The sequence below is a fragment of the Dasypus novemcinctus genome, chromosome 9 (genome assembly GCF_030445035.2).
Source record: "Dasypus novemcinctus isolate mDasNov1 chromosome 9, mDasNov1.1.hap2, whole genome shotgun sequence".
NCBI classification, from domain to species: domain Eukaryota; kingdom Metazoa; phylum Chordata; class Mammalia; order Cingulata; family Dasypodidae; genus Dasypus; species Dasypus novemcinctus.
In genome coordinates, this window is record NC_080681.1 from 87,862,754 (window position 1) to 87,889,440 (window position 26,687).

Genomic DNA, 26,687 nt, shown 5'->3' on the forward strand with positions numbered 1-26,687 from the left:
GAAACTTTAAAGTAACAACCAAGAAAATCTTATAATTGATATCATCTAGGAGATTAGAAAAGATACTGAATCCATGAAACAAGAGTGGCGTACTATAAAATAGGAGTAACTAGATAACCACCAGGATTGTTGTTCTTGGAAATTTAAAAAAATGTATGATAAATAAAAACATTTCACTAGAAGGTGAAGGAGACAAATTTGAGGAAATCATCAGTTAATATGGAAAAATAAAGAGATGGAAAGTAAGAGATTAAAGATAAGAAAATCAGAGAATCAGTCAAGAAGTCTATTTTTGACTAATATGAGAACATCTACAACTGAGGACATGCATTTCCAGATTGAAAGGGGCTTACTAATTACCCAGCATAATGCATTTAAAAAGACCCACTCCAGAGCATGTCATTATGAAATTTTAGAATATTCGTAATAAAAAGAAGTTTCTAAGCACTTCCACAGAGAGGAAAACAGATCCTATACAAGGAATTAAAAATTGGAATGATAATGATTTCTCAACACCAGCTCTGGAAGCTGGAATAGAATGGAACAGTGCTTTCTGAGAGAAATTTGTATCCTACCTAGAATTTTATATATATATGTATATATATATATTTTTTTAAAGATTTATTTTTATTTATTTCTCTCCCTTCCCGCCCCCTGCCCCAGTCGTCTGCTCACTGTGTCCATTCACTGTGTGTTCTTCTATGTCTGCTTCTATTCTTATCAGCGGCACCGGGAATCTGTGTCTCTCTTTGTTGCATCATCTTGCTGCGTCACTTGTCTGTGTGTTCGGCGCGATTCCTGGGCAGGCTGAACTTTCTTTCATGCTGGGCAGCTCTCCTTATAGGGTGCACTCCTTGCGCGTGGGGCTCCCCTATGCGGGGGACACCACTGCGTCGCTTGGCACTTCTTGCGCACATCAGCACTGTGCGTGGGCCAGCTCCACAGGGGTCAAGAAGGCCCTGGGTTTGAGCCATGGATCTCCCATGTCTACCTAGAATTTTGTATCTAGCCAAATGACCAACCAAGCATGAGGATAGAATAAAGCCCTTTTCAGGTATTCAAGGTCTCAAAGGATTTGACTCTCGTGTTCCTTTCTCATAAAGTTACTGGGGGATGTATCCCATCAAAACAAGGGGGTAAACAAAACAAGAAAATAAATAAAATGGCATGAGATCTAATGCAAGAGAAAGATAACAGGAACTTCCAGGATGACTGCTGTGCAGTAGTCTAAAAAACAAGGGGTTCAAACTGGAGTGTCAAGACTTCCTGGAGACTTCTTGGTGGGTGAGGAGCAGAGAGTAAGGAATTTGTAGATTTCATGATATGTTTGGCCAGGCAGGAATTAATACTCAGAGGGATTTTACAGTTCTGTTAGATACTTTGGGAAGAATTAGTGATAAGTATATAGATAACGAAATAAATGAAAAATAAGGCAAAATAAAAAAATTGAACAAGAAATGAAATAGTCTATTTAGTGGTGATTGTAATCAGTCTTAATAATGTAAACACTGAATTGAATATTTTTATTTTATCCCAAATTGCCTTATAATATTAGGGCAGTAGTTTAACAGTGCTGAATCCTGAACCTCCATACTTGAAAGTCAATAGATAAAGTTGGAAATAGCAGTATAAACATGTTAGAGCTGTGAATGTAAATAGAAGTTGAACATGGTCCTCTCTAAGTAGAATGATTCATTGTTAATATGGGGCAGTGCAGGGATTTTTCATTATATATCTATTTAAAGCAATGTAAGTGAGTAACTGATGAAAATTATTAATAAATTAGGGGGTTAATATAGGAATCCAAGAAGTGCCAGTACTGTCTTGGATCATGTGGTACCAGTAGCAGTAGACAGAAGTAGTTGGATCCCAAATATTTTTAAAGTAGAGGCAATGGGATTTCCTAATGGATTGGGAAGGAGCAGTCAAGAATGACTCTTAAGTTGTTTTTTTGTTTGTTTATTTTTCTTAAGGGTTGGTTGAAACCTGGAGTGTTGTTTTTTTTCTTTTTAAACTTTATTTTTGGAAATTATTTCAAATAAAAATAATACAGACCCTATACTGGGAACTCCAACATACACCCCACTCCCACAGACACCCAGACCTACCAATTTTAACATTTTGCCACCTTTGCCCTTTCTTTCTTCTCTCTTTTTCTTTTTTAAAGATTTATTTCTCCACCCTACCCCCACCCCCATTGATTTTTTTTTGTGCTTGCTGTCTGCTTTCTGTGTGCATTCTCTATGTCTGCTTGTCTTCTCTTTAGGCGACACTGGGAACCGATCCTGGGACCTTCCAGAATGGGAGAGTAGCACTCAATCTCTTGCGCCACCTCAGCTCCCTGGTCTGCTTTGTCTCTTATTGTCTCTCCTCTGTGTCTTTCTTTTTTTTTTAATTACCTTTTTTTTTTTTTTAAAGATACATAAATTACAAAATGTTATGTGAAAAAATATAAGAGGTTCCCATATACCCCACTCTCCACATCACCTGTATCTCTTTTTGTTGCGTCATCTTGCTGCCCCAGCTCTCCATGTGGGCCAGCACTCCTGCGTGGACCAGCACTCACATGGGCCAGCACTCTGTGTGAGGCAGCACTCTGTGTGGGCCAGCTTGTCACTCAAGCCAGCTTACGCAGACCAGCTTGCCTTTACCAGGAAGCCCTGGGAATTGAACCCTGGACCTCCTTTGTGGTAGACTGGAACCCAATCAATTGAGTCACATCCACTTCTCTTTCTCTCTCTCCCTCTCTCTAGTCTATCTTCTGAATTTTTGAGAGCAGCTTGCACACATCATAACTCCTTGAATATGAGTAGATTTCCTAAGAACAAGGATATTCACTATGTAATCAATTTAAGAAATTATCAAGTTCAAGAAAACTTAACATTGATATAAGCTTAAATTCTATATTTTGATTTTTTTCTTATGTCTTGTAATGTCCTCTTGAGCCTTTTCTCCTCCATTTTTAGATTCCATCCAATGTCATGTATTACATTTAATTTTCATTATCTCTTTAGATTCTTTTTTTGAACTATGAAATCCTGTATACAGCATAAATCTTCCCCTCTCTACCCCTCCCAAGCATACAGTTATGGGACTAATCACATTCACAATATTGCCGTACCCTCCTCACCATCCATTACTAGAACTTTCCCATCACCCAAACAGAAACCCTGCATTCACTTTGCATTAACTCCCCATTCCTCCTGTTCCCGTACTCCCTGATAAGCACTATTCTACTTTCTGTCTCTGTGAGTTTGTGTATTTTCTGATATTTTCTTTGTGGTTCTTATGGGGCTTAAATTTAACATCCTGAATCTGTAACTATCTCATTTGCTTTGATGCCAACTTAACTTCAACAGTATACACAAACAATGTTTCTGTAACTCTCCGTTCCCCTATCTTTATGTAGTTCTTTTCACAAATTACCTATTTGTACATTATGAGTTCCAAACTGCTGATTTATCATTACATTTTATGCCTTTTAGATCCTTTAGGTGGTAAAATGGAGTTACAAACTGAAGATACAATAGTGCTGTCATTTATATTTACCCCTGTCTTTACCCTTACTGCAGATCTTTATTTCTTCATGTGTCTTCGATCAGTTGTCTGTTGTCCTTCCCTTTCAACCTGCAGAACTCTCTTTAGCATGTCTTGTAGGACTGGTTTAATGGTGATGGAGACTCTCAGCTTTTGTTTATCTGGGAATGTCTTAATCCCCTCCTCATTTTTGAAAGACAGTTTGCTGAAAATAGAATTCTTGGCTGGCAGTTTTTTTGTTTTCAGCACTTTAAATGTGTCATCCCACTTCTCTCTTGCTTTCCGTGGTTTCCATGAGAAATTGGCACTTTATCTTATTGAGGCTCCCTTTTTTTTTTTGCTTCTCTTTTGCAGCTTTCTGAGTTATTTACCTTTGGCATTCAACAATTTGAAGATATGTCACAATGTGGGTCTATTTGGGTTTTTATCCTGTTTGGAATTTGTTAGGCATCATGATTGTGTATATTTATGTCTTTCATTAAATTTGGAAAGTTTTCAGTCATTTTTTTTTAATATTCCCTCTGCGCCCTCCTCTCTCTCTTCTTCTGGGACTCCCACGATGTTTATATTGGCACACTTGATGGTATCTCACAGATTTCCCAGACTCTGTTCACTTTTCTTCATTTTCCTTCTGCGTTTCAGATGGGATGATTTCAAGTTCTCTGATTCTTTCTTCTTCTAACTCAAATCTGTTGTTGAACCCCTTTAGGGAATTTTTTATTTCTTTTACTGTGGTCTTCAGCTCTGTCTAGTTCCATTTCATAATTTCCACCACTATATTGATATCCTCTCTATGTTCATCTATTCTTTTCCTGATCCCTTTTATTCTTTTTTTTTTTTTTAAGATTTTTATTTATTTATTTAATTCCTTAACCCCCCCCACCCCCCGTTGTTGGTTCTCTGTGTCTATTTGCTGCGTCTTGTTTCTTTGTCCGCTTCTGTTGTCTTCAGCGGCACGGGAAGTGTGGGCGGTGCCATTCCTGGGCAGGCTGCACTTTCCTTCACGCTGGGCAGCTCACCTTACAGGGCACACTCCTTGCGCGTGGGGCTCCCCTACGTGGGGGACACCCCTGCGTGGCATGGCACTCCTTGCGCACATCAGCACTGCACATGGGCCAGCTTCACACGGGTCAAGGAGGCCCGGGGTTTGAACCCCGGGCCTCCCATGTGGTAGACGGATGCCCTAACCACTGGGCCAAGTCCGTTTCCCTCTTTTTTTTTTTAAGATTTATTTTATTTCTCTCTCCTTCCCCGCCTTGTCTGTTTTTTGTGTCCATTTGCTGTGTGTTCTTCTGTGTCTGCTTGCATTCTTGTCATGCGGCACCGGGAAACTGTGTCAGTTTTTTGTTGCATCATCTTGCTGCATCAGCTCTCCATGTGTATGGCACCACTCCTGGGCAGGCTGCACTTTTTTCCACGTGGGGTGGCTCTCCTTGTGGGGCACATTCCTTGTGTGTGGGGAGCCCCTACACGGGGACACCTCTGTGTGGCATGGCACTCCTTGCGCGCAACAGCACCGCACATGGGCCAGGCCACCACACGGGTCAGGAAGCCCTGGGGACAGAACCCTGGACCCTCATATGGTAGACGGATGCTCTATCAGTTGAGCCACAACTGCTTCCCTCCTGTTATTCTTTACCTATATTTTCCTTTAGCTCTCTGAGCAGATTTAGAGCTTTTTAAAAGAATCTTTGTCTGAAATTTCTCAGGTCCGATCCTCCTCATTGATGGTTTCTAATACTTTATTTATTTATTTATTTTCTCTCCCCTTCACCCTCCCCCCCAGTCCCAGTTGCCTGTTCTCTGTGTCCATTTGCTGCGTGTTCTTCTTTGGTCTGCTTCTGTTGTTGTCAGTGGCATGGGAATCTGTGTCTCTTTTTGTTGCGTCATCTTGCTGCGTCAGCTCTCTGTGTATGCAGAGCCATTCTTGGGCAGGCTGCATTTCCTTTCACGCTGGATGGCTCTCCTTACGGGGCGCACTCCTTGCGCGTGGGGCTCCCCTATGCGGAGAACACCCCTGCGTGGCACGGCACTCCTTGTGCACTGCGCATGGGCCAGCTCCACACGGGTCAAGGAGGCCTGGGGTTTGAACTGCGGACCTCCCGTGTGGTAGATGGACGCCCTATCCACTGGACCAAGTCCGCTTCCCTCTGATACTTTAATCTTCTCTTTTGCCTGGGCAATCACTTCCTTTTTCTTTGTATGTTTCATAATCTTTTGTTGAAACCTGTACATTTTGATATTTTAATGATGTCTTATTGCTGGAATTGAGACTCTAAGGTATCTATTCTTATTTTTTGTTGTTGTTTGTTTTAGTTCGAACCCGGGACCTCATAGATGGGAAGCAGGTGCTCAGCCACTGAGCTACAGCCACTCCCTGAGGTATCTGTTCTTTAAGCTTTGTATCCGGCTAATATTATGACAGAACTTTTCTTGGAGCTAACAAAACAAAACAACAACAAAAAAAAAAAAAAGGAAAAAAAGAAAATACCTTTCCAGTCTTTGCAGATCTATGTGAGTGCTCTCCTTCAGAGCTTATCCATACAATGAGGTTAGAGAATAGCTCCAGAACAAAGTGTATGGGCCTCTCTGGTCCTTTCTGTACATGCATCTTGTCTTGGGCATGTGCTTGTGGCTTTAGGATTACCCCTTTTTCATGGATTCAAATGACCACCTTCCTGAGGAAAGTTTCCTCATGGTCCCGGCACTGCACTGTATGTCTTTTAGCCAGCAATCCCTTGCCCCAGGCAGCCATGACTTGGGAACTGATCTCCCAAAGCATTCTGTAAGAGAGCTTTGTGATCTGTTTTCTACATACATGGCAAGTTCTGGGATGGCAAGCCTGCAATGAGTGTCCTAGTTCAATCCCTCAGGCCTCCACCAGAGAGATTGGGTCAGACATACATGCTCCCAGCATGTGCACAAGGGCCACTTCATTTCCTCCAGGACTGGTACCAGGAACCTGCACTGGGAGCACAGGCCAGCTCTGCCCCGAGCTAGTAAGGGGATGAGGGAGGGCCATCTGAAGTACTGTGAGATCCAATCACTTTTTAAAAATATTTTATTTATTTATTTATTCATTCCCCCTCATTGTTTGCACTCACTGTGTCTGTTCGTTTTTTAGGAGGCACCGGGAGCTGAACCTGGGACCTCCCATGTGGGAGGGAGGCACCCAGTCACTTGAACTACTCCTTCTCACTGCTTGTTGTGTCTCTCATTGTGTCTCTAAGTTGCCTTATCAAGTTGTGTCATCTTGCTGTGTCAGCTCGCTGTCTTGCTGGTCTTTTTTAGGAGGCATCAGGAACCGAACTGGGACCTTGCATGTGGTAGGCAGGTGCCCAACTGCTTGAGCCACATCTACTTCCCAAGAGCCTATCACTTTTTAAAAAAATATTTATTTATTTATTTATTTCTCTCCCCTTCCCTGCCCCCCCCCAGTTGTCTACTCTCTGTGTCCATTTGCTGTGTGTTCTTCTGTGTCCTTTTATATTCTTGTCAGCAGCACCCAGAATCTGTGTCTCTTTTTGTTGCATCATCTTGCTGCGTCAGTTCTCCGTGTGTGCGGTGCGATTCCTCATCAGGCTGCACTTTTTTCGCACTGGGCAGCTCTCCTTATGGGGCGCACTCTTTGCACATGGGGCTCCCTTACGCAGGCTGCACCCCTGCGTGGCAGGGCACTCCTTGCACGCATCAGCACTGCGTGTGGGTCAGCTCATCACATAGGTCAGGAGACCCTGGGTTTGAACCTTGGACCCCCCATGTGGTAGGCAGACACCCTATTCATTGGGCCAAATCCACTTCCCAAATTATTTAACTTTTTGTATTAGCCAAAGGGGTGCTGATGCAAAATACCAGAAATTGGTTGGTTTTTATAAAGGCTATTTATTTGGGGTAGGAGCTTACAGTTACCAGGCCATAAAACGTAAGTTACTTCCCTCACCAAAGTCTCTTTTCATGTGTTGGAGCAAGATGGCTGCCGATGTCTGTGAGGGTTCAGGCTTCCTGGGTTCTTCCCTTCTACGGTCTTGCTTCTCTCTGGGTTCAGAGTTACTCTCTTCTCAGGGCTTGCTTCTTCCTGGGCTCAGCATTCCTCTCTTTCTGGGGTTTGCTTTTTTTTCCCTTGTGAGTTTGCTGCCTGGGGCTCCAGCTTAAGGCTTCAGCATCAAACTCCAACATCAAAAACCCCCAACTCTGTCCTTTGCCATGCCTTTTATCTGTGAATCCCCACCCACCAAGGAGGTGGGACTCAACTCCCTAATGACACAGCCCAGTCAAAGCCCTAATCATAACTTAATCATACCCAGGTACAGACCAGCTCTGTTTAGTGTCACCGAATGTGAAGATCTCGCTGTTAATGTCTGTTCAGCTGAGTTTTCCTTATGAGTTCTTAAATCTCAGATCTAGTACAACCAGTTTTCCATGACATAATACCCCTAGAACATGTTTGAACTGCAGCAAGCCTTACTCAAGAATATTACTGCTTTTTTCTTTTTATGGGTCTAGTGTCATAGCTCTTTTGGGACTTGAGGTCTAAGCCATTGCCTCTCCTCTCCTTTTCAGTTATTGATATGCCCATATTTTAATATTCTATTGTAAGTTTATATCAGGCCTTTTAATTGTTTTTACTGTAATCTTTGGAGTCAGACAGTTTTCTGGAAAGATCAGTACAAGTCAGAAGAACTCCTATAAAATGGATGCTGCTTATTGTTCAAAGTTGGCAGCAGAAAGGCTTTGTAAAGCAAACCAGTTAGATTTTCATCAGTTTACAGATAGGCAGTTCTTTTTTATGAATCAAAAATGATGTTATTATTCAACCGCAGGCATTTTTCTTCCTTACCCATTGTCACAGGACAAAACATAGGCTTTTTGGAGCCAAACAGATCCAGATTCCAGGACCCTTTTCAACCTTTGATAAGTCAATTAAACTCTCTGAACCTCATTTTCCTAGATGGTAAAATGGGGATAATTTCATCTTAGGTAAAGCACTTAGCAGTTTCCAGGTATACTGTAAGTGAGCAATCAGTAGTGATTTTTTTTAAGATTCATTTTATTTATTTATTTTTCCCCACCCCTTCATATTTGCCCTTGCTATGTCTGTTTGTCTTCCTTGTTTCTTTATGAGGCACAGGGAAATGAACCTGGGATCTCTTATATGGGAGGGAGGTACCAATTGCTTGAACCACTTCCATTCCCTGTTTTGTTGGGTCTCTCATTATGTTTTTCTTCTTGTGTCTCTTGTTGCATCAGCTTGCTGCCCCTGCCCATCACCCTAGCTTGCTGCCTTCTGTAGGAGGCACTGGGAACTGAACCAGGGACCTCCCATGTGGTAGGTGGGAGCTCAATCGCTTGAGCTACATCTCTGACAGCTTTGACACAGTGTTCACAGACTTCTTCCTACTAGGTCTAGGTCCTATTTGGCAGACTTGAGGAGGTCCAAGTCTAACAGTGTTGGTGTTGTTTTATCAGATTAAGGGTAGCTAGATGCATTTCAGACTGCTGTCACACCTCTCCTTTCATTCTTCTGTTTAGGTAGTAAACTTTTTGAGGAGGGACAATATTTAAACTTAAAGTCTGAGCTTTGTATAGAACTGTGAGCTCAATAAATACTTGACTGACTGGATCTAAGTGCCACTAAGGAATATCATAACATTATTTTCCTTATGCTTGTTTAGAAAATGAAAGCCCAAAGTCTATCCTAAATCTGTGAACCTAATAGTACAGAATAGTGAACCATAAACTTTTTTTTCGGAGTGTATTAGTCAGCCAAAGGGGTGCTGATGCAAAATACCAGAAATGGGTTGGTTTTTATAAAGAGTATTCATTTGGGGTAGGAGTTTACAGTTACCAGGCCATAAAGCATAAGTTACTTCCCTCACCAAAGTCTATTTCCACATGTTGGAGCAAGATGAAATCTGTGAGGGTTCAGGCTTTCTGGGTTCCTCTGGGCTCAGCTCCTCTGTTTCCTCCACAAGGACAGCTGTAGACTAGGAAGCTCTCTAGGCTTTGCCCTTCTCCACAAGGTCAGCTGTAGACTATCAGGTGAACGGCTCTGTCTCTTTCCTGGGGGCTCCAGTTTAAGACTTCAGCATCAAACTCCAACATCAGAAACCCTCAGCTCTGTCCTTTGCCATGCCTTTTATCTGTGAATCCCTACCCACCAGGGGGTGGGAACTCAATGCCCTAATGATGTGGCCCAATTAAAGCCCTAATCATAACTCAATCAGGCACCGGTACAGAGCAGATTACAAACATAATCCACTATCTGTTTTTGAAATTCATAACCGTATCAAACTCCTACAAGGAGGTACTGGGTATTGAACCCAGGACCTCATACAGGGAAAGCTGCTTTCAACCACTGCGCTACATCTGCTCCCCAATGAGAGTTGGGTTTTTTTTTTAGGAGGTTCCAGGGATTAAACCTGGGACCTCATACATGGGAAGCAAGTACTTAACCACTTAAGCTACATTTACTCCCCCCCATAAACTTTTTTATTATATACCTATTATTAATTTCTATGGCTGCTGTAGCAAATTACCACAAACCTAGTGGTTTAAAACAACACAAATTTATTATATTACCTTACAGTCCTAGAGGTCAGAAGTCTGACACAGGTTTCGGGCTAAAATCAGGGTGTTGTTATGGCTGTCTGTATTCCTTTCTGAAGGATCTAGGAGAGAATCCATTTCCTTGTTTTTCCAGCTTCTAGCGACTGCTGCCTTTGTTGGCTCATAGCCCCCTTCAGTATTCAAAGCGAGCAGTGTGTGGTTGAGTCTTTCTCACATTGCATCATTCTGACACTGACTCCTTTGCCTCCCTCTTCCACATTTAAGGACCCTTGTGATTACGTTGGGTCACTTGGATAATCCAGTATAGTTTCCCTGTTTTAAGATCAACTGATTATCAACCTTTATTTTATCTACAGCCTTAATTGCCCTTTGCCACACAGTGTAACATATTCGTTGGTTCTGGGGATGAGGACATGGACATCTTTGCTGGGAATATTATACTGTCTATCACAGTATCCCATTTGGAAAAAAATTTTGAACACATCCCCATTAAAGATTAGTAAAATTCAGTTTCTCTTTTTCAGGTAAAAATAAATAAATAAAATTTCTGGTTTTCTTCCCATTCTCCAAAGGATAATCTTGCTCACCCCTGATTTGGAGACCGTTGGCTAATATGTTGTACCTAGGAAAGGTCCTGCCTTTCAATAAGAATTTTAACAATTAAATCCAATACATCTTTCCTGAGTACTAACTGTGAACAAAGCAATATTCTAGATATATGTAGAGACAAAAAATCTTACGTGGTATATTTAGTCCAGGTGGGCTAACTACAGTAGCAAACAGCTTAACATCTTCCTGGCTTAAAGGTTTGTTTCTTACTCATTTCCCAGTCCCTACAGGTTGAGCAGGGATGGGAGAAATTTCATTTTCACCGAGACTAGGGCTCAGATTCCTCTATTAAATCTTCCACATCTACTGGCAGATTAGGGAAGAAGTATTATGGTTAGTGTTGAGGTTTTTATGAATCAGACCTAGAAATGACATAATCGCTTCTGCCCATATACCACTGGCCAGATCTCAGTGTTAGGATCTTAACCAATGTAGTGGACACTGGAAAATGTAGCTTATTCCAGGAGGAAAAGGGAAGCAGTTTAGTGAAGAAGTGGCCATTCTCTTCTACACCCAGGATTCCTGATTCTAAGAATTAAAATAGTGGAGGAGGTAGTTATAGATTCAACTTGATATATTGGAAAGTAGAACCTGGTAAGTGTACAGAGATTTAAATAGAGTGATTTGAGTGTAAAGAGAAGAGAAGGATTAATTTTTATTGGAAAGGTTAGGAAAATATTTGAAATTATGTTTCTGAAATATGCATGATAAAGGTAACAACCTCAAAAGGCTGTTTTAAGAATTAGATGACAATATTTGGCAGTGCCTAGAACAATAAGTGCTATATAAATGTTTGGTGCTATTATGGTGCTATTGTTGTTGTTATTTGAAGATGTTTTTGAACTGAGGTGTTTTGTTGTTGTTTTTCATTTTTCTTTTGTCTTGAACTGAGTTTTTAAAGATTGGTAGAGTTTTGAAAATTAAATTCCAGGCAGAGAGACTAGGTCAAACAATGACATGGAAGTGAGAGAATTCAGGAGTGGCAGGAAGTCATAGTACTAAAACATAAAGAATGCAGGTAGATGTAATAAGGGATAAGGCAAGAACTTTGGATCAGATCATTCAGCCTCTTAAAATAATATGCTAAGGAATTTGGCCTTTAATCAAGAGCTGTGGGTTGCCATAATAGCTCTTTGAGTAGCCAGAAGCTTCTTAAGGGAAGAGATTGTGTCTTATTCATTTTTATATCCTCTTTATGACTATATTGAGAAGTAATATAGCATTGTGATTAAGAGCACACAGAGTCTGGAACCCACTCTTTAGGTTTGCCTTTGGCTCTGCCACTTGTTGCCTTTATGACATTGGGCAAGTTACTTAATCCCTCCATGCCTCAGTTCCAACATTAGTATTATTAGGATAATAAAAGTACCACTTCATTGGATTATTGTGAGGATTAAATGAATTAATATAATTTAAAGTGAACAATGCCTGGACTAGTAAGTGCTTTTTCAGAATTAACTATTACCGTCATCAACATCATCATTACTCCCCAGTGCTTGGCACATAGTAAGCTGTCAGTATATTTTAAATTAAATGAGTTGTTTTAAATTTACTTAGCAAGTGTTTATATACTGTCGTAAACTAGGCAAGAGAATGAGTTCTTGCTATTAAGAAGCTTGTACTCTACTAGAGGAGATAGAAGGTGTATTATAAAATATAATTGAAGGGAGGAAGTAATAGATGACATAGGAGAATGATGTCGATGGAGTGCCTTGTAGTTTGGAAACATGCTAGTTCATAAATCACTTCTCCTTGGGAGGGAGTCACATTCGTTTTATGGGAGAGAGTGTTTGAACTGGGCTTTGAGGATGGGTACAATCTAACTAATGTGGAGATGAGGGGAGGGGCATTCTAGGCAGGGGTAATAGCCTGATAAAAAGGCAAATGTGTGGGAAAGCATGATGGTGACACTTTATAGAGAACAGTAAATCATTCTGTAGGAAAGACTGAGGGAAATGAAGCCTTTGTCAAAGTCTACCCGCGGTTTCATTGTTGGAGCTTCCTGTTGGTCTTACTAACTTTAGAGCAGTGATGAGCTCTCTTTGGTCTAGATAGAACCTTGCTACTTAATGTGTGGTCCATGGACCACACATCAATATCAACTGGGCACTTATTAGAAATTCAGACTCCCAAGTCCCCACTGACTTACAGAATCAGAGTCTGCATTTTAATAATATTCTAGGTTATTTGTTTGCACATAAAAATTTCGTCTAGAAGACCCAAACAACCACTCCAGTTCTCAACATGAATGTACATGGAATATGAAACTAAAAATAACAAAGCTGAGTCATCACTCATTCTCAAGCAGATGCATTAAGAAAGCCCTCCCTTCCTAAGCTAAAAATTCTAGCTAGCATTATTTTGGGGTGGTGGTGGTGATAAGAAATAGGAATAATTCAGATTATAAATATTTTTTAGGTTCTGTGTTATATCAAAAGATTTGAAGTGTCATACACAATTCAGATTTTAATATAATCAGCAATAAAAATTTCAGTGAAAACTTGTTGATAAGAAAGGCTTTTCTGGGCATATTATCATTCCTGCATTAAGGATGAATAATAATTTCCCCTTTAACGTATATTATGTTTATAGCAACTGGAGTGATTAGCTCTGCTCAAGCTCTTCTTTCTGTTTCAGCTTGCCAGTTCTGTGATACCATTTTGGAAATGGTGGTGGTTTGTGTAAGGAATGAGGTGTGGGGGAGGGCAGTCAGAAAAGTGTAATATAGAAGTGTAGTTGTGTGACACCACTCTGACGTGATGTGATTAGAGGATAGGGAAGAAGGCGGGTAGGATATGTCACATGAAACTAAGTTCTTCCTGAATGTACTATCTATGACATCTCTGTGGATGGGTGATTATGGTGTAGTGGTCCTGGGTTGTCGGAGTCTTGGTCGGTGACCCAAGGTATTGGGAATGAAGACAAAGAAAGATTGGGTTCAGGGGATCTGAGAGCATTGATTTCTCAAGCTCATCAGACAACTTTATTGAGTCGAGGGGGTAGTATATATACCCCTAACATACGTGACATTCAGCACAAAATCAAGTTACCTATTACCCTTACCTCATTCTATATTAACTAGTGATTGATGAACACCAACAAACTTTACTGGAACTATTATTATAAAAATCAGTAACTGTACTCACAAATCTTGTTACTCAGGTCGTTCTGTTCTATATTGCCTGCAGGTGTGCTTTCCCTGCCAAGATTGTGATCCACACCGATAATCACAAGGGACAGTTTGACTCAGTGGTCAAGGAAGTAACTTGCTTCCATGGAAACAACATGGCTTTGTTTCCCACATTTCCCCCTTTTTGTTTTAGTCAGGGTGACTGTGCCTGTCTTAGGTTGCCCCCCAGGGGATCTTACCCGTCATTGACTACCAGCTAAGCTCACTGACTACAGGGTGCTATTGTAGTGTTTTAGCAAGTACTAAGTTATTAGCCTGTCCCATTGTGTCCACACGGTGCAATCTCTGGCAAATGCCTTTACCCAGGCAAGCGACAACCATGAATAACAGGATTAATACACATATCCCTATTCCTAAGGCAGATAAGAAATGCTGAGACTTCCACCAATCAACAGGATTAAACTTATTTAAATGTGAAATCATATCATTAAAGATGTCCTTATCATTATCTACGTATATCTGATTATGAGACATTTCTAAAATCTTTTTCTGCAATTTCTCAATTTCTAATGACATATTTCCTTTGTGTCCTAACAAATGATTTCTGATCTTATTCCATTGAAACATAGAAATGTTATAATCCAAAGGAGTAATACAAAAATTACTTTCATTCCAATCACACTTCAATCCTCCTAACAAATTCAAATTATAAACTTGGTTTCCTAAGTGTAAAACAGCAGATTCCAAATCACTAACTCTGTCATTAAGTCCTTCATCAATGTGCTCCTGACTATGCCATAAATCACTTGCATTCTTGTGCCAGTCATGCACGTTTTTTGCTGTGTTTGTGCTGTCTCATGCAATGCAACAGCAGCAGTGGCAGCAGCAGTGATGACACCAATGAAACCAAGAATGCCAGCTATGAGAAGTCCCAAAAATCTCTTAGATCGTTTCAACAGTCCTTTAGCCAGGTGGAAAAGAAGATGACTTTCAGGAGATGACTGCCACATCTGATTCATTTTCACCGGGATGCACACTCCTCGTCTTCGGCGAGCTATGGTGGTAATATCTCCATTCTGTAAAATATTCTCAGACAAGCAAGTATACAAAGCGCCATCCTTATAAAATAAAGCATTTTCGGTAATGGTAGCCTTCCCTACCACAAACACATATGGATCTCTGACACATGATTGAAAATGATGAATTTGATCCAAATGTAAATATTGTCCATCCATACTTTTATTACCTTTCCATTCAGAAGTAGATGCCACTCCTTTAAGAAGACTTTCCATATTTGTTTTTGATCATGAACTCCAGTGCTATTGCACCATGGAAAAGGAACTCATTTCCCTATATTTTTCCAATCACTATTATTTTTGGTAAAAATTATTTTCTCATCCAAATCAAGGGATTCATGAAAGGGATACTGCATATTACTGATTTGTTGTCCCATGCTATTTATACCATACCAAATAAATCTGCCCTTATATTTGTTGGGATTCCCCATAGGGGCACTTTCCCAAACTATTCCATAGGAATCATTAAAAACAACAGATCCTCTTCCCATATGGCATTCATACCATCTTTGCATATCACCAGCATTCTTCTTAGGACAACTATAACTTGGATACTTATATTCTTGGTATTGATAGGATGGGAATAAAGTTGCCAAAGATTTAGTAGTATTATGGCTAAAATTGATCATAGTTCTATTTTTCACAGCCATACATGGTGGGCGATTGCTAATGCAAAGAGGTCAGAAATGAAATGGAAGAAGGAGATTATAAATCCTTTGTCCTTCTTCTCGTGGCTTAAGTGGTAGTCTATCATCCACGGGTCCAGGAAATATATGAGTTTTATTCAAATAAACAGGAAAAAAAGGATCTTTCCAGGTTAACACTCGAAGTAATGGGGGATTAGGGATATAAGCCCAATATGTGTAATTACCATTGCCGGTTTCACTCACTATCAGTAGGATCCATAATGTGTAGAAGACTCCACTTCTTCAGCCCTAGGTTTAATCCTTTTTGCCGGAAGCCAGATTTCTTCTCCATTTTCTGAAATGATAAGAGCATAACCTCCCCGCCATATTTTAACCCTGCCTTTCTTCCATTCATTACTTAAAACATCTTTCCAAAATACTGGTTGATTCTCAGATTCTGCAATTTCTGTAGATTTTTGAGAATGTCCAAAATGACATTCAGCCGGTGTCATAGAATCATAAACATTAAGAAAATTTAAGGTAAATAAAGCTTTAGCCAATTGATCTTTAGGTGATATCATACCATCATCTCCCCCTTTTTGTTTTAAAAGCATAGTCTTGAGAGTATGATGGCATCTTTCAACAATAGCTTGACCTGTAGGATTATGGGGAATGCCGGTAACATGTTCAATAGCATATTTCCCACAAAAGGAAGCAAAGGATTTACTAATGTAAGAGGGTCCATTATCAGATTTAATTTTTAGAGGGCATCCCATCACAGCAAAAGCAGACCAGAGATGTGAGCGAACATGATGAAACCGTTCCCCACTTTGAGCAGTAGCCCATATGAAATGAGAATAAGTGTCAGTACAAACATGAACATATTGTAGTTTACCAAAGGATGCAATGTGAGTTACATCCATCTGCCATAATTGATTATGAGTCAGGCCTCTGGGATTAGTTCCAGCCTGAAAAGGCACTGCTGTTAGTGGTCCACAAGTAGGACAAGTGCGAATAATTTCTTGTGCCTGTAGTTTTGTTAACTTTTGATATTTATTTCTCAGGCCTTTAGCATTAATGTGAGTTAAAGCATGGTAATCATGAGCACTTTGTAAACACCCTACTAATAAATCAGCTCAAGCATTATTTGCTGTCATAGGACTAGGCAAAGAGGTATGAGAGCATATATGAGTAATGTAAATAGGTCTTAACCTAATGAGATATTGCAAGTCAGCGAAAAGTTGAGATAACTCATTAGTAGCAAAGATATGAGCTGTTTCAATATGCTTGACAGTAAGGCATACATATTCAGAATCAGAGACAATATTCAAAGGTTTCTTAAATATTGTTAATACCTTAATGATGGCAGCAAGTTCAGTACGCTGAGCAGATGTGAATGGAGTCTGCCAAGCCTGTTCTTTTTGAGAAGTAACGTATGCTGCTTTTTTATTACTATTACTATAGTAAATACTGTACAAGATAGTTGGGTTATGCACATAGCCCTGAAAAGCACTGCAAAAGTTTATTGTTGCGTTTTTTACAGATAGAGGAATGCAGCTGGCTTGATTTGTCTAAGAAAACACTAAAGAAAGTCTTAGTAAGTTTTAAAACAAAGTGATAGCAACACAGCTGGACATTAACTTTTGCAACAAACTAGCAGTGTTTGGGATTGCTGGATACTACAGTGTTGTTACTTTAATCTATGATAAGAGGTTGTTTCTGTGACACACACTCTTTTATAATAATTAAAACCACAATTAGCCACATTGTACTTTTCTTTTTAATATTATGCTGAAATATTGGTGACTTTATACACTTTTAAGCATTTATAGAAATCTTTTACTCATACAACTTTGACAGAGGGTTATAACACTTTAAAACACCTTTTATTCAGCTTATAATTTTTCTTTCAAGGTAAAAGAACAAATCTTTTATAATTAGTTTGGAATAAAAGGCTACTTTTCAGGATTTGATTTTGAGAAAGCAGTTTTGAACATTATGTTCCTTTAAAAGAGATAAAACTTTTCCTTCTTGGAAGACCAAGGAAACAATGAGGTTAAAGCACAAGAAGCTATTTTGATAAAACAGACTTTCTTTGTATGCTGATTATTGAGGATAATAACTTTTACCAAAACAGATTAATGATTTGAGAAGCTTTGAGAAAGAACAAAATTTTAACTTTGCATTCGTATACTACTTGATAGTAAAGCTTTTAAAATTTTATAGATAGACCCATCAAATTTTATTTAACTTTAATTATAAAAATTTCTTTTCTACGAACCTTCTGCACTTTTAGTATTCACTCAGGTTTTGTTCCATATTTTACTCTTTTTTAATAACCAATCATTTTATCTTAGGACAAAATCATTTCCTGTTTCCTTCATAATAAAAACACATTTCATATAGCCCATATACGAAGTTATCAAGCAAACTTCTTATAACATAATACCGTCAACACTAAACAAGCTTGTTAAAATAATAAAATTTCTTTACTTTAAATACTTAGTAGCATGCAATATCAGAAACAGTTTCCTAGAAGCAAGTTGTCAAAGGAGGCTGGCTGTAGCCAAGCTTTTCTGTTATAAAATTACCTTTTATTATTATTATTATTATTAATTCAGGTTTGTTTATTAATGACCTTTTGGAATTAGCCACTTAAACACTTTAATTTAAACAATGCTTCATAAGACTTTTTATAATTATTTATAACCATATAGACTATAATTATATTATTTTAAGACAAATTTTACTTTTACAGAACACTTTTTTTTTTTTTTTTTTTAAGTTACCAGAATACTTTCTATAACTTGCCACATGCATTTAAGTTCCAAGAGTTTATGAAAATTAGCCATCCTACTTTAGGGCAAAACACACTTTTTTGCAAAAACTTATTAAATTTCGATTAGCATTCTCACAAACTTTTAACCTTTTTAATATTCATTTAAGTTTTACATCGTTCATATTATCCTGTGAAGAAAAATAAGCTATTCATTTCAATCTAGGCATGAACAACCTTTTATAAAAAGACATAGTAATTTTGTTAATCAAGACTCACAATTTTTATCATTGTAGAGATCTTATTAACATTTAAATGTATGTATTAATATAAGCGCTTATTTAATTTTTGGCCATTTGAATAGAGCTCTTTTATAAATTTTTATTAATTTATATTACCATCCGGAGGTATCAAAATACACACTGACATTGAACGAACACAGAACAATCACAACACAGTAACAGAAACACAGTTTACAATTAACTCATAATTCTTACTTTCTTGGTATAGCTGCTTTTAAGCTCTCCATTACATCACATTTTAAATACCACTTCTTAAGATTTCTTCTGGAATCCATGTTGCCTGTAACATGCAAGCTTGTGCTTGGAAACACTTTTATTAGTTATTAGGAATTAGTTAAGATAACTTGAGCAACATAAATGTAGTTAAAACTCTAATTTAGCAGTTTAGACAGACCGTTAACACACATTTTTGGATTATTACTCTGTAAGACTATACTGAGACTTGAAGTTCAGGAGTAAACTATTGATTTAAAACTGAAAATTCCTTTTTAAACCTTGATAAAAATTTTGTACTAATTTTATTATCTTGGTTAAATAAGCCCAATTAGAATTAGCATGGAAATAAAACAGAACACCAATGTTGCCATGTTTTTCTCTTTTTTCAGTGGCTTAACTCTATTAACCCCCACTAGCCCACAGCTACATTGTCATGTAGACAGCAGGGGGGTTGCAGAGTTGCTGCCAGAGTAGTTTCCTTATCTTAGTTAACACTTTAACAGAGAGTTTTCTTACAAGCCTGATTTCACTAACAAGGACATTATTTAGTATCTTTGCCCGTTTTAAATCTTTCAATAGTTTAAAAGTTTTTGGCTCAGGATGAAACTTGACACCCCCTTGTGGGTGTTGAGCATCAGGAGGAATTTGTTGAATAGTTACAGGAAAAGCTGCTACAGCTTGCATAACCAGAGGCTCACCTTGACTAGATCCCAGTAAAAGACATCTCATTAATGGAGTAACAGGCACAGGATTTGGCTTAAAGCTGCTCCGAACATAAGGCAGGTCTGTAGAGAAAAGTCCACTGGGTACTTTTCCAGGTTCTGGAGGTGCAGAAGGAACCTCATGAGTCAAATTAGGATATATGTTTGCCTTAGAAATATTTAGTTCCGACATGGATTTAGTTAAGAGCAGATTTGTGTCTTTTTTTTTTTTTTTTTTTTTTTTTTAAAGATTTATTTTTATTTATTTAATTCCCCTCCCCTCCCCTGGTTGTCTGTTTTCTGTGTCTTTTTGCTGCGTCTTGTTTCTTTGTCCGCTTCTGTTGTCGTCAGCGGCACGGGAAGTGTGGGCGGCACCATTCCTCAGCAGGCTGCTCCCTCCTTCGCGCTGGGCGGCTCTCCTTATGGGTGCACTCCTTGCACGTAGGGCTCCCCTACGCGGGGGACACCCCTGTGTGGCACGGCACTCCTTGCGCGCATCAGCACTGCGCATGGGCCAGCTCCACACGGGTCAAGGAGGCCCGGGGCTTGAACCGCGGGCCTCCCATGTGGTAGACGGACGCCCTAACCACTGGGCCAAAGTCCGTTTCCCAGATTTGTGTCTTTAACTTAAAATAACTCTTCTTCCTGATCCTCCTCCAAGTTCCTGTCTTTACCTGTATCATTCGTAGCCGTTTCCTCCCTTGAGAAAAGAACAATCTCTTCTTCTTCGTCAGACTGCAAAGGATCTAATGCAGCAGCAATATGCTGTCCTAAAGCCCAAACTGATACAGGTATATTCTCTCCTTTCTGATATGCTCTCTGCAATGCTTTCATTACTTGCCTCCACTGCTTAACATTCATCAAATTCTTTCCTTGCGGTTGAAACCAATAACAATGCTTTTGAACCAAAGCAAACAATTCTAACAAATCTGCAGTCTTAACTGTGACACCTACACTGTGCAACAGTGTTTTCAAAACCTGTGAATATTCTTCCAAGCGTCCTGATTGATTACCCATACCCTGATGCTAGCGGAAAGCAAAACTTAATAATATGAAGCAGCAATCTACTTGGGTTAATTTCGACGCTCCTTACCTTAAAAAAGGCTTTTCAACTTTCCGCGTTCTCGATCCAGAGGTGGAAGATCCTACGCTGCCGTGTCTTGATGAATCCTCTGCCTCGGGCCCCACGTCTGGGCGCCACCTGTCGGAGTCTTGGTCGGTGACCCGAGGTATCGGGAATGAAAGACAAAGAAAGATTGGGTTCAGGGGATCTGAGAGCATTGATTTCTCAAGCTCATCAGACAACTTTATTGAGTCGAGGGGGTAGTATATATACCCCTAACATACGTGACATTCAGCACAAAATCAAGTTACCTATTACCCTTACCTCATTCTATATTAACTAGTGATTGATGAACACCAACAAACTTTACTGGAACTATTATTATAAAAATCAGTAACTGTACTCACAAATCTTGTTACTCAGGTCGTTCTGTTCTATATGTTATTGTTCTGCCTGCAGGTGTGCTTTCCCTGCCAAGATTGTGATCCACACCGATAATCACAAGGGACAGTTTGACTCAGTGGTCAAGGAAGTAACTTGCTTCCATGGAAACAACATGGCTTTGTTTCCCACACTGGGTGGGGTGCTGGGAAAGGAAAGCAAGATTGTGTCATCTACAATATCATTTCGGACAACTCCCAGTCCCAAAAATGCCCTCACATCACATCTCTTCTTCCTTTTCCCTGCCCTCAGCAACTACCGTGGGCCACTTTCTCCACATCAATGCTACAACTTCTTCCATTACTAGTCACAATAGTTCTATAGTAGAATATCAGTAAGTCCACTCTAATTCATTATATATCCTGCCATAACCCACTGAATGGACTGGGGGAGAGTGTAAACTGCAATGTAAACTATTATCCATGCGGTGCAGCAGTGCTCCAAAATGTATTCACCAAATGCAATGAATGTGCCTCAGGGATTAGATGTTGTTGATATGGGAGGAGTGGGGTGGGGTATATGGGAAACTCTTATATTTTTTAATGTAACATTTTTTGTGATCTGTGTATTTTCAAAAGCATACAATTTAAATAAATAATTTAATTAATTAATTTTAAAAAAGAGTGTATCGCACTCAGGCCAGGCTTTTCAAGCTTCTAGATGACCCATTACTTTAGGATATAGTCATTGTTTTGCTAGTGGAATGTTATTACTTGTCTTCTTTAAAAAGATTTGATTAAATTGCATCAGATACTTCGTGGCTTTTCAGCTTTGTACCTTTCTCTAAATGTTCCTACTTATGAAACAAGTTTATATTGTGAGGCTAGTTTGGTGATTATTGTTTCTTCAATCAATAAATGTTTGTTTAGTAGCTTATGTGCAAACATTGTCAGATACTGTAGTTATAGAAACAAATACGACAAGTTATATTGTCAAAAACCTTACTCAGTGGAAAGTGGATTTGGCCCCATTGACAGGGCCTCTGCCTACCACAAGCAAGGTCCAAGGTTCAAACCCCAGGGCCTCCTGACCCGTGTGATGAGCTGGCCCATGCTCAGTGTTGATACGCACTCCTTGCCGTGCCACACAGGGGTGTGCCCTGCGTAGGGGAGCCCCGTGTACAAGGAGTGCACCCTGTAAGGAGAGCCACCCAGCGTGAATAAAAAGTGCAGCACGCCCAGGGATGGCACTGCACACACCGAGAGCTGACGCAACAAGATGACGCAACAACACAAGATATGGATTCCGGGTGCTGCTGACAAGAATACAAGCGGACACAGAAGATCACAAAGCGAATGGACACAGAAAGCAGACAACTGGTGGTGGGGGGGGATAAATAAAAAATCTATTAAAAAAAACCCTTACTCAAGGGAGTGGATGTAGCTCACGTGGTGGAACACCTTCCCACATACGAGGTTTTGGGTTCAATTCCAGGTACCTTCTAAAAACAAACAACAAACAAATGAAAAAAACAACTCAGGGGAGCTGGTGTAGCTCAGTGGTTGAACACTCGCTTCCCACATATGAGGTCCCGGGTTCATTCCCCAGCCAAAAAAAAAAAACCCTTACTTTCTAGTATGGAGAAGGAGTCAGAAATGTTTAAAGAACAATAGCTAACATTTTCTAGTGCTAAATTATCTCATTTCATCAACACAATAACAATAGGAGGTTAGATGGTATTAATCCCATTTTGCAAGTGAAGAAACTGAAACAGAGATTAGTCATCAGTAAATGGCAGAGCCAAGATTCCAATCCAAGCAGTCTGCCTCCAGACCATGGACCTTTTCGCTTAATGCTAATTAGCAGTTATTCAAAAGAGTGTGAAAAGTGCTAATAGTACTGTGGGAGACAGAGTAAAAGGGATTAATTCCAAATGAGTAGATCCAGGAGAGCTTTATAGAGAAGGTAAAATTGTAGCTGACTCTGGAAGGATAATTTTCAATAAGTAGAGAAAAATATTCCAACTCAGAAAGGAGCTTGAACCAAGTTTCCATGTCATAAAAATCATTCATGCCATTCAGTAAATCTTTACTGAGAGCTTACTGTGTGCCAGATACTATGCTAAGTACTAGAAATGAAGAGATAAATAAGACTGTTCTGCAGTGAGGAAAGTTACAAGAGAGTGATGTGAGCAGAAAGTAGAGTATATTGATTTAGAAATGAATGTAACCTATTCTTAAAGTTTGGTGACATGAAAAGAGTGAGATACAGTCATATTTTAGGGAGAAGGGCAAGGGAAGAGATTTTCAGGATGGACGGTGGAATTTAAACATCTTTAAACTCTGGAAGAGCCAGAGGAAAGGGAGAGATGGGTGAAGAATGATGTTATGGGAAAATGTGAAGTTCCAAATGTAAGTTGGAGCAGATCATAGAGAATTTTAAATGCTGTGTTAAGGAGTTTTGATACTATTCTTTAGTCAAGAGGGAGCCATTGAAGGGTTGTAAAGAAGGGAATGGCATACTTTGTGTTTTAGTCATGTAAAAGGATAACAATTTAGAATTCTTAATAATGATAAAATAAAAACTACCTTTATTTGAGCACAGGCTAGACCCTGTGCTAGGCACAATGCTTATGGTATGTTATTTTCATGTCCATTTTTGCAGATGAGAAAATTGAGATTTATAAAATTAGGTAATTACTCTGATTCTTGGAGACCTGGAATGTAGCTATGGGCCTCAATGATTCAGATCCTGAGACCCAACAGGAATTGTCCCACGTCTGGTGGGAGTGCATGTTGGCATAACAGCATTGGAACACAGCTTGGCAAACTAGAGTTGAAAAGGCACAAAACCTATATAACTGCCAATCCTACTTATGGGTATATACCCTTGAAAAACTCTTGCATATACATCAGATGATTTATGCCCTCGGCCCCCAATGGAAGTGGGTATAGCCCTGTGCTTTGTGTAGCACAGGGTTCATCAGGTTTTTCCTATAAAGGTCTAAATAGTAAATATTTCCAATTTTGTAGGCCATATGGTCTCTCACAACTATTCAACTCTGCCATCTAGCACAAAAGCAGCCATAGACAATACCATAGCTATTTCCAATAAAATTTTATTTATTGAACCATGTAGTAGCATGGAAATATTATGTGTTCAGGGAGTGTCATGTATACAGCTTACTCTCAAATGTTTAGAAAATAGAAAGCTAGATGGATAGATAGAATTATTATACAGCAAATGTGGCAAAATTAAAATAAGTGGATCTGGGTATCTTGGGGATGGTATGTTCAAGTTCTCTATATGAAATTTTATATTATTTTTGTAACTATCCTATAAGGTTGAAATTATTTCAAAATAAAAAGCTTAAGGGGAAAAAAAAAAAAAACAGGTAGCAGGCTGTGGTTTGTCAACCTCTGTTGGTGCCCCATCATAGTTTGGAAACCCTTAGTGAAAATGGAAATAAAGCTTTCATATTTCACTTTACCTCCTTTTTTTTTTTTTTTTTTTTGGCTATGTTGGTATGATGGCACTATCCCTAGGCAGGGATACCATTTAATCTCAGAGAAGCATCCTTCTGTAAAAGACTGGCTTTCTATAGCAGTTTATGCATACAATTTAACCACTTTCTGCAAAATACCTACCTCTCTTTTTATTATAATCTTATTCCAATAGAATGACCCCTGGCATAGAAGTTCTTTGAGGGCAGGGATTTTGTTTTATTCACTTCTGGATCCTTACTGCCTTGCACCTAGTAGGCATTCAATAAATGATTGTTTAATAAATGAGTGTCATACTCATAATTTCAGTGATTGGGGAGTTGTGCAAACGCTTAGAGAAGAATGAACTATTCTAAAGATACTTGTACAAATGCAACTCCCCCGGATTGTCTCCTCCAATTCATTGTGCCTGTATTTCTTCTGCTCCAGAACAATCTCCTTTCTTTTACCCAATTAAAGTTTCTGACATTGACTGAAAGTCTCATATGTTCTTTCTAGAGAGATTATAGGTACTGTGTCCTGCTAGCCAGAAATAGCTTCATTATCCCAAATTCAGGCCTTTAGCACTTTGTGTTATTTATGTTCATTTTTTTTTTTAGACTTTTACCTGCCTCATGTTCCCTCAGTCTCTTCCACATTAGGTAGTGAGTTTCATAATGAAGAAACTGATAGACAAATGAAGTCAAATGTTCCACTTTTACAAAGAAGGGAGTAGGGGTGGGCAGAGGGTTGGAGAATGGAGAGGATAATGGGCATATAGGAAACAGGTTCTGCTCAGATACTTGTGAACAAATTTGATTCTTACCTGATGTACTTATAAGTTCTTTCCAATAATAATAATGATTATAATTATGATAATTGATTACATTTTTTGAACTCTTATTATGTACAAGGCACTGTGTTTGTACTTAACATTCATTATTTTGTGTAGTCCTTCTAACAGCTTCATGATGTGGATACTACAGATAGAGAATCAAATGCTTACCTAGTAAAGAGTGCAGGTGGGATTTGACCCCAGGCCTCTAACATCAGAGCCCCTTTAACTACTCTACTATTCCATTTCCCACCTCTTCTCAGGGCAGAGATTATTTTCAACTAATCCCTAGAGCTGCAGTCTTAGATCTTTCCTCATGTTCTTTCCTTTGTCAGGTTCCCACCAAGCCACTGGATGAATTTACAGAAAACCAGAGTGTCCACAAATCACTCCTTGGAGAAACTCTGAAATTTCACATTAGTATTTTTGGTTGAAGCAGCATGTTTTAAAACTCTGCTGTGATATTACAGCTGATTAGGTGTTCTTGCTCACTCAGTTCCCTTTCACTCAGCAATCATTTACTAACTGTGCAAACCATTTGTTAGGCACCTTTAGGTGCTATGAACATAGAGGAGAATATGACATGGACTCTGCCTTCACGGAACATGTGGCCTTTCCAGCACAGCTCCTGCTGTGCCTTGTACTTTCTGTTATAGTCAGTCTCTTCCCCCTTTTTTTGCCCTTCCAAACTAGAACTTACTTGGGATTTGGATATGGTTAATGAGACTTCCTTCTTGGCAACCCAAGCCCCTGTTGTCACTGACTTTGTGACATTTACCTTCCCCTACTTTATGATCACCATCAGTCATAATCATTGATTTATGGCTTTTATTTTTAAATTATTTTTTTATATACCAACATAACCTGTTGGTTGAAACAACTCTGAGTATAACAGAATTATGTGAACTAAAAAATAAAAGTCTCTCTTTGCCCCCTCAGTACTACTTACCAGTAATGCTTCTAGATATTTTCTGTTAATATCTAGTAGATCATGCTATATTGTTTTGCAGCTTATTATTTTCATTTACCAGTGTGTTTTGGATATTTTCCCATATCAGTGCATAAAGATCCACTTTATTCTTTTTAATGGCTATAGAATGTGCCAATATATGAATGTACCGTAAATATTTAATCAGTCTTTTATTGGTGGGTATTTAGGTTCATAGACACAGTTGTAGTAGATGTCCATTTACATCTATTTTGCTCACCTGAATTGGGTATATTTGTAAGATAAATTCCTAGAAGTGAAATTGTTAGGTCAATGAAAGGTTTTGCTAGATAAAATCAACTATCCTTTGAAAAAGTTGTACCATTAAGTAAGCAGTGTATGTAAATTCCTGTTTCCTTACATTCTGGGCAACACCAAATATTATCGGTCTTCTTAGT

At 39.1% G+C, this 26,687-nt stretch overlaps 1 protein-coding gene across 12 annotated transcripts in view; it reads left to right on the top strand.

Moving 5' to 3' along the window:
• TESK2 (testis associated actin remodelling kinase 2) overlaps positions 1-26,687 on the top strand; it is a 174,474-nt gene that overhangs the window by 95,643 nt on the left and 52,144 nt on the right. For 5 of the 12 annotated variants that reach the window (XM_071217478.1, XM_071217479.1, XM_071217477.1 and 2 more), the window contains one exon: positions 5,854-5,919. The exons of the other annotated variants lie outside the window; for them this stretch is intronic. In XM_071217478.1, coding sequence (XP_071073579.1) covers positions 5,854-5,919 — 66 coding nt within the window. The remainder of the gene's footprint in view (positions 1-5,853; positions 5,920-26,687) is intronic. 12 annotated transcript variants of the gene reach the window in all.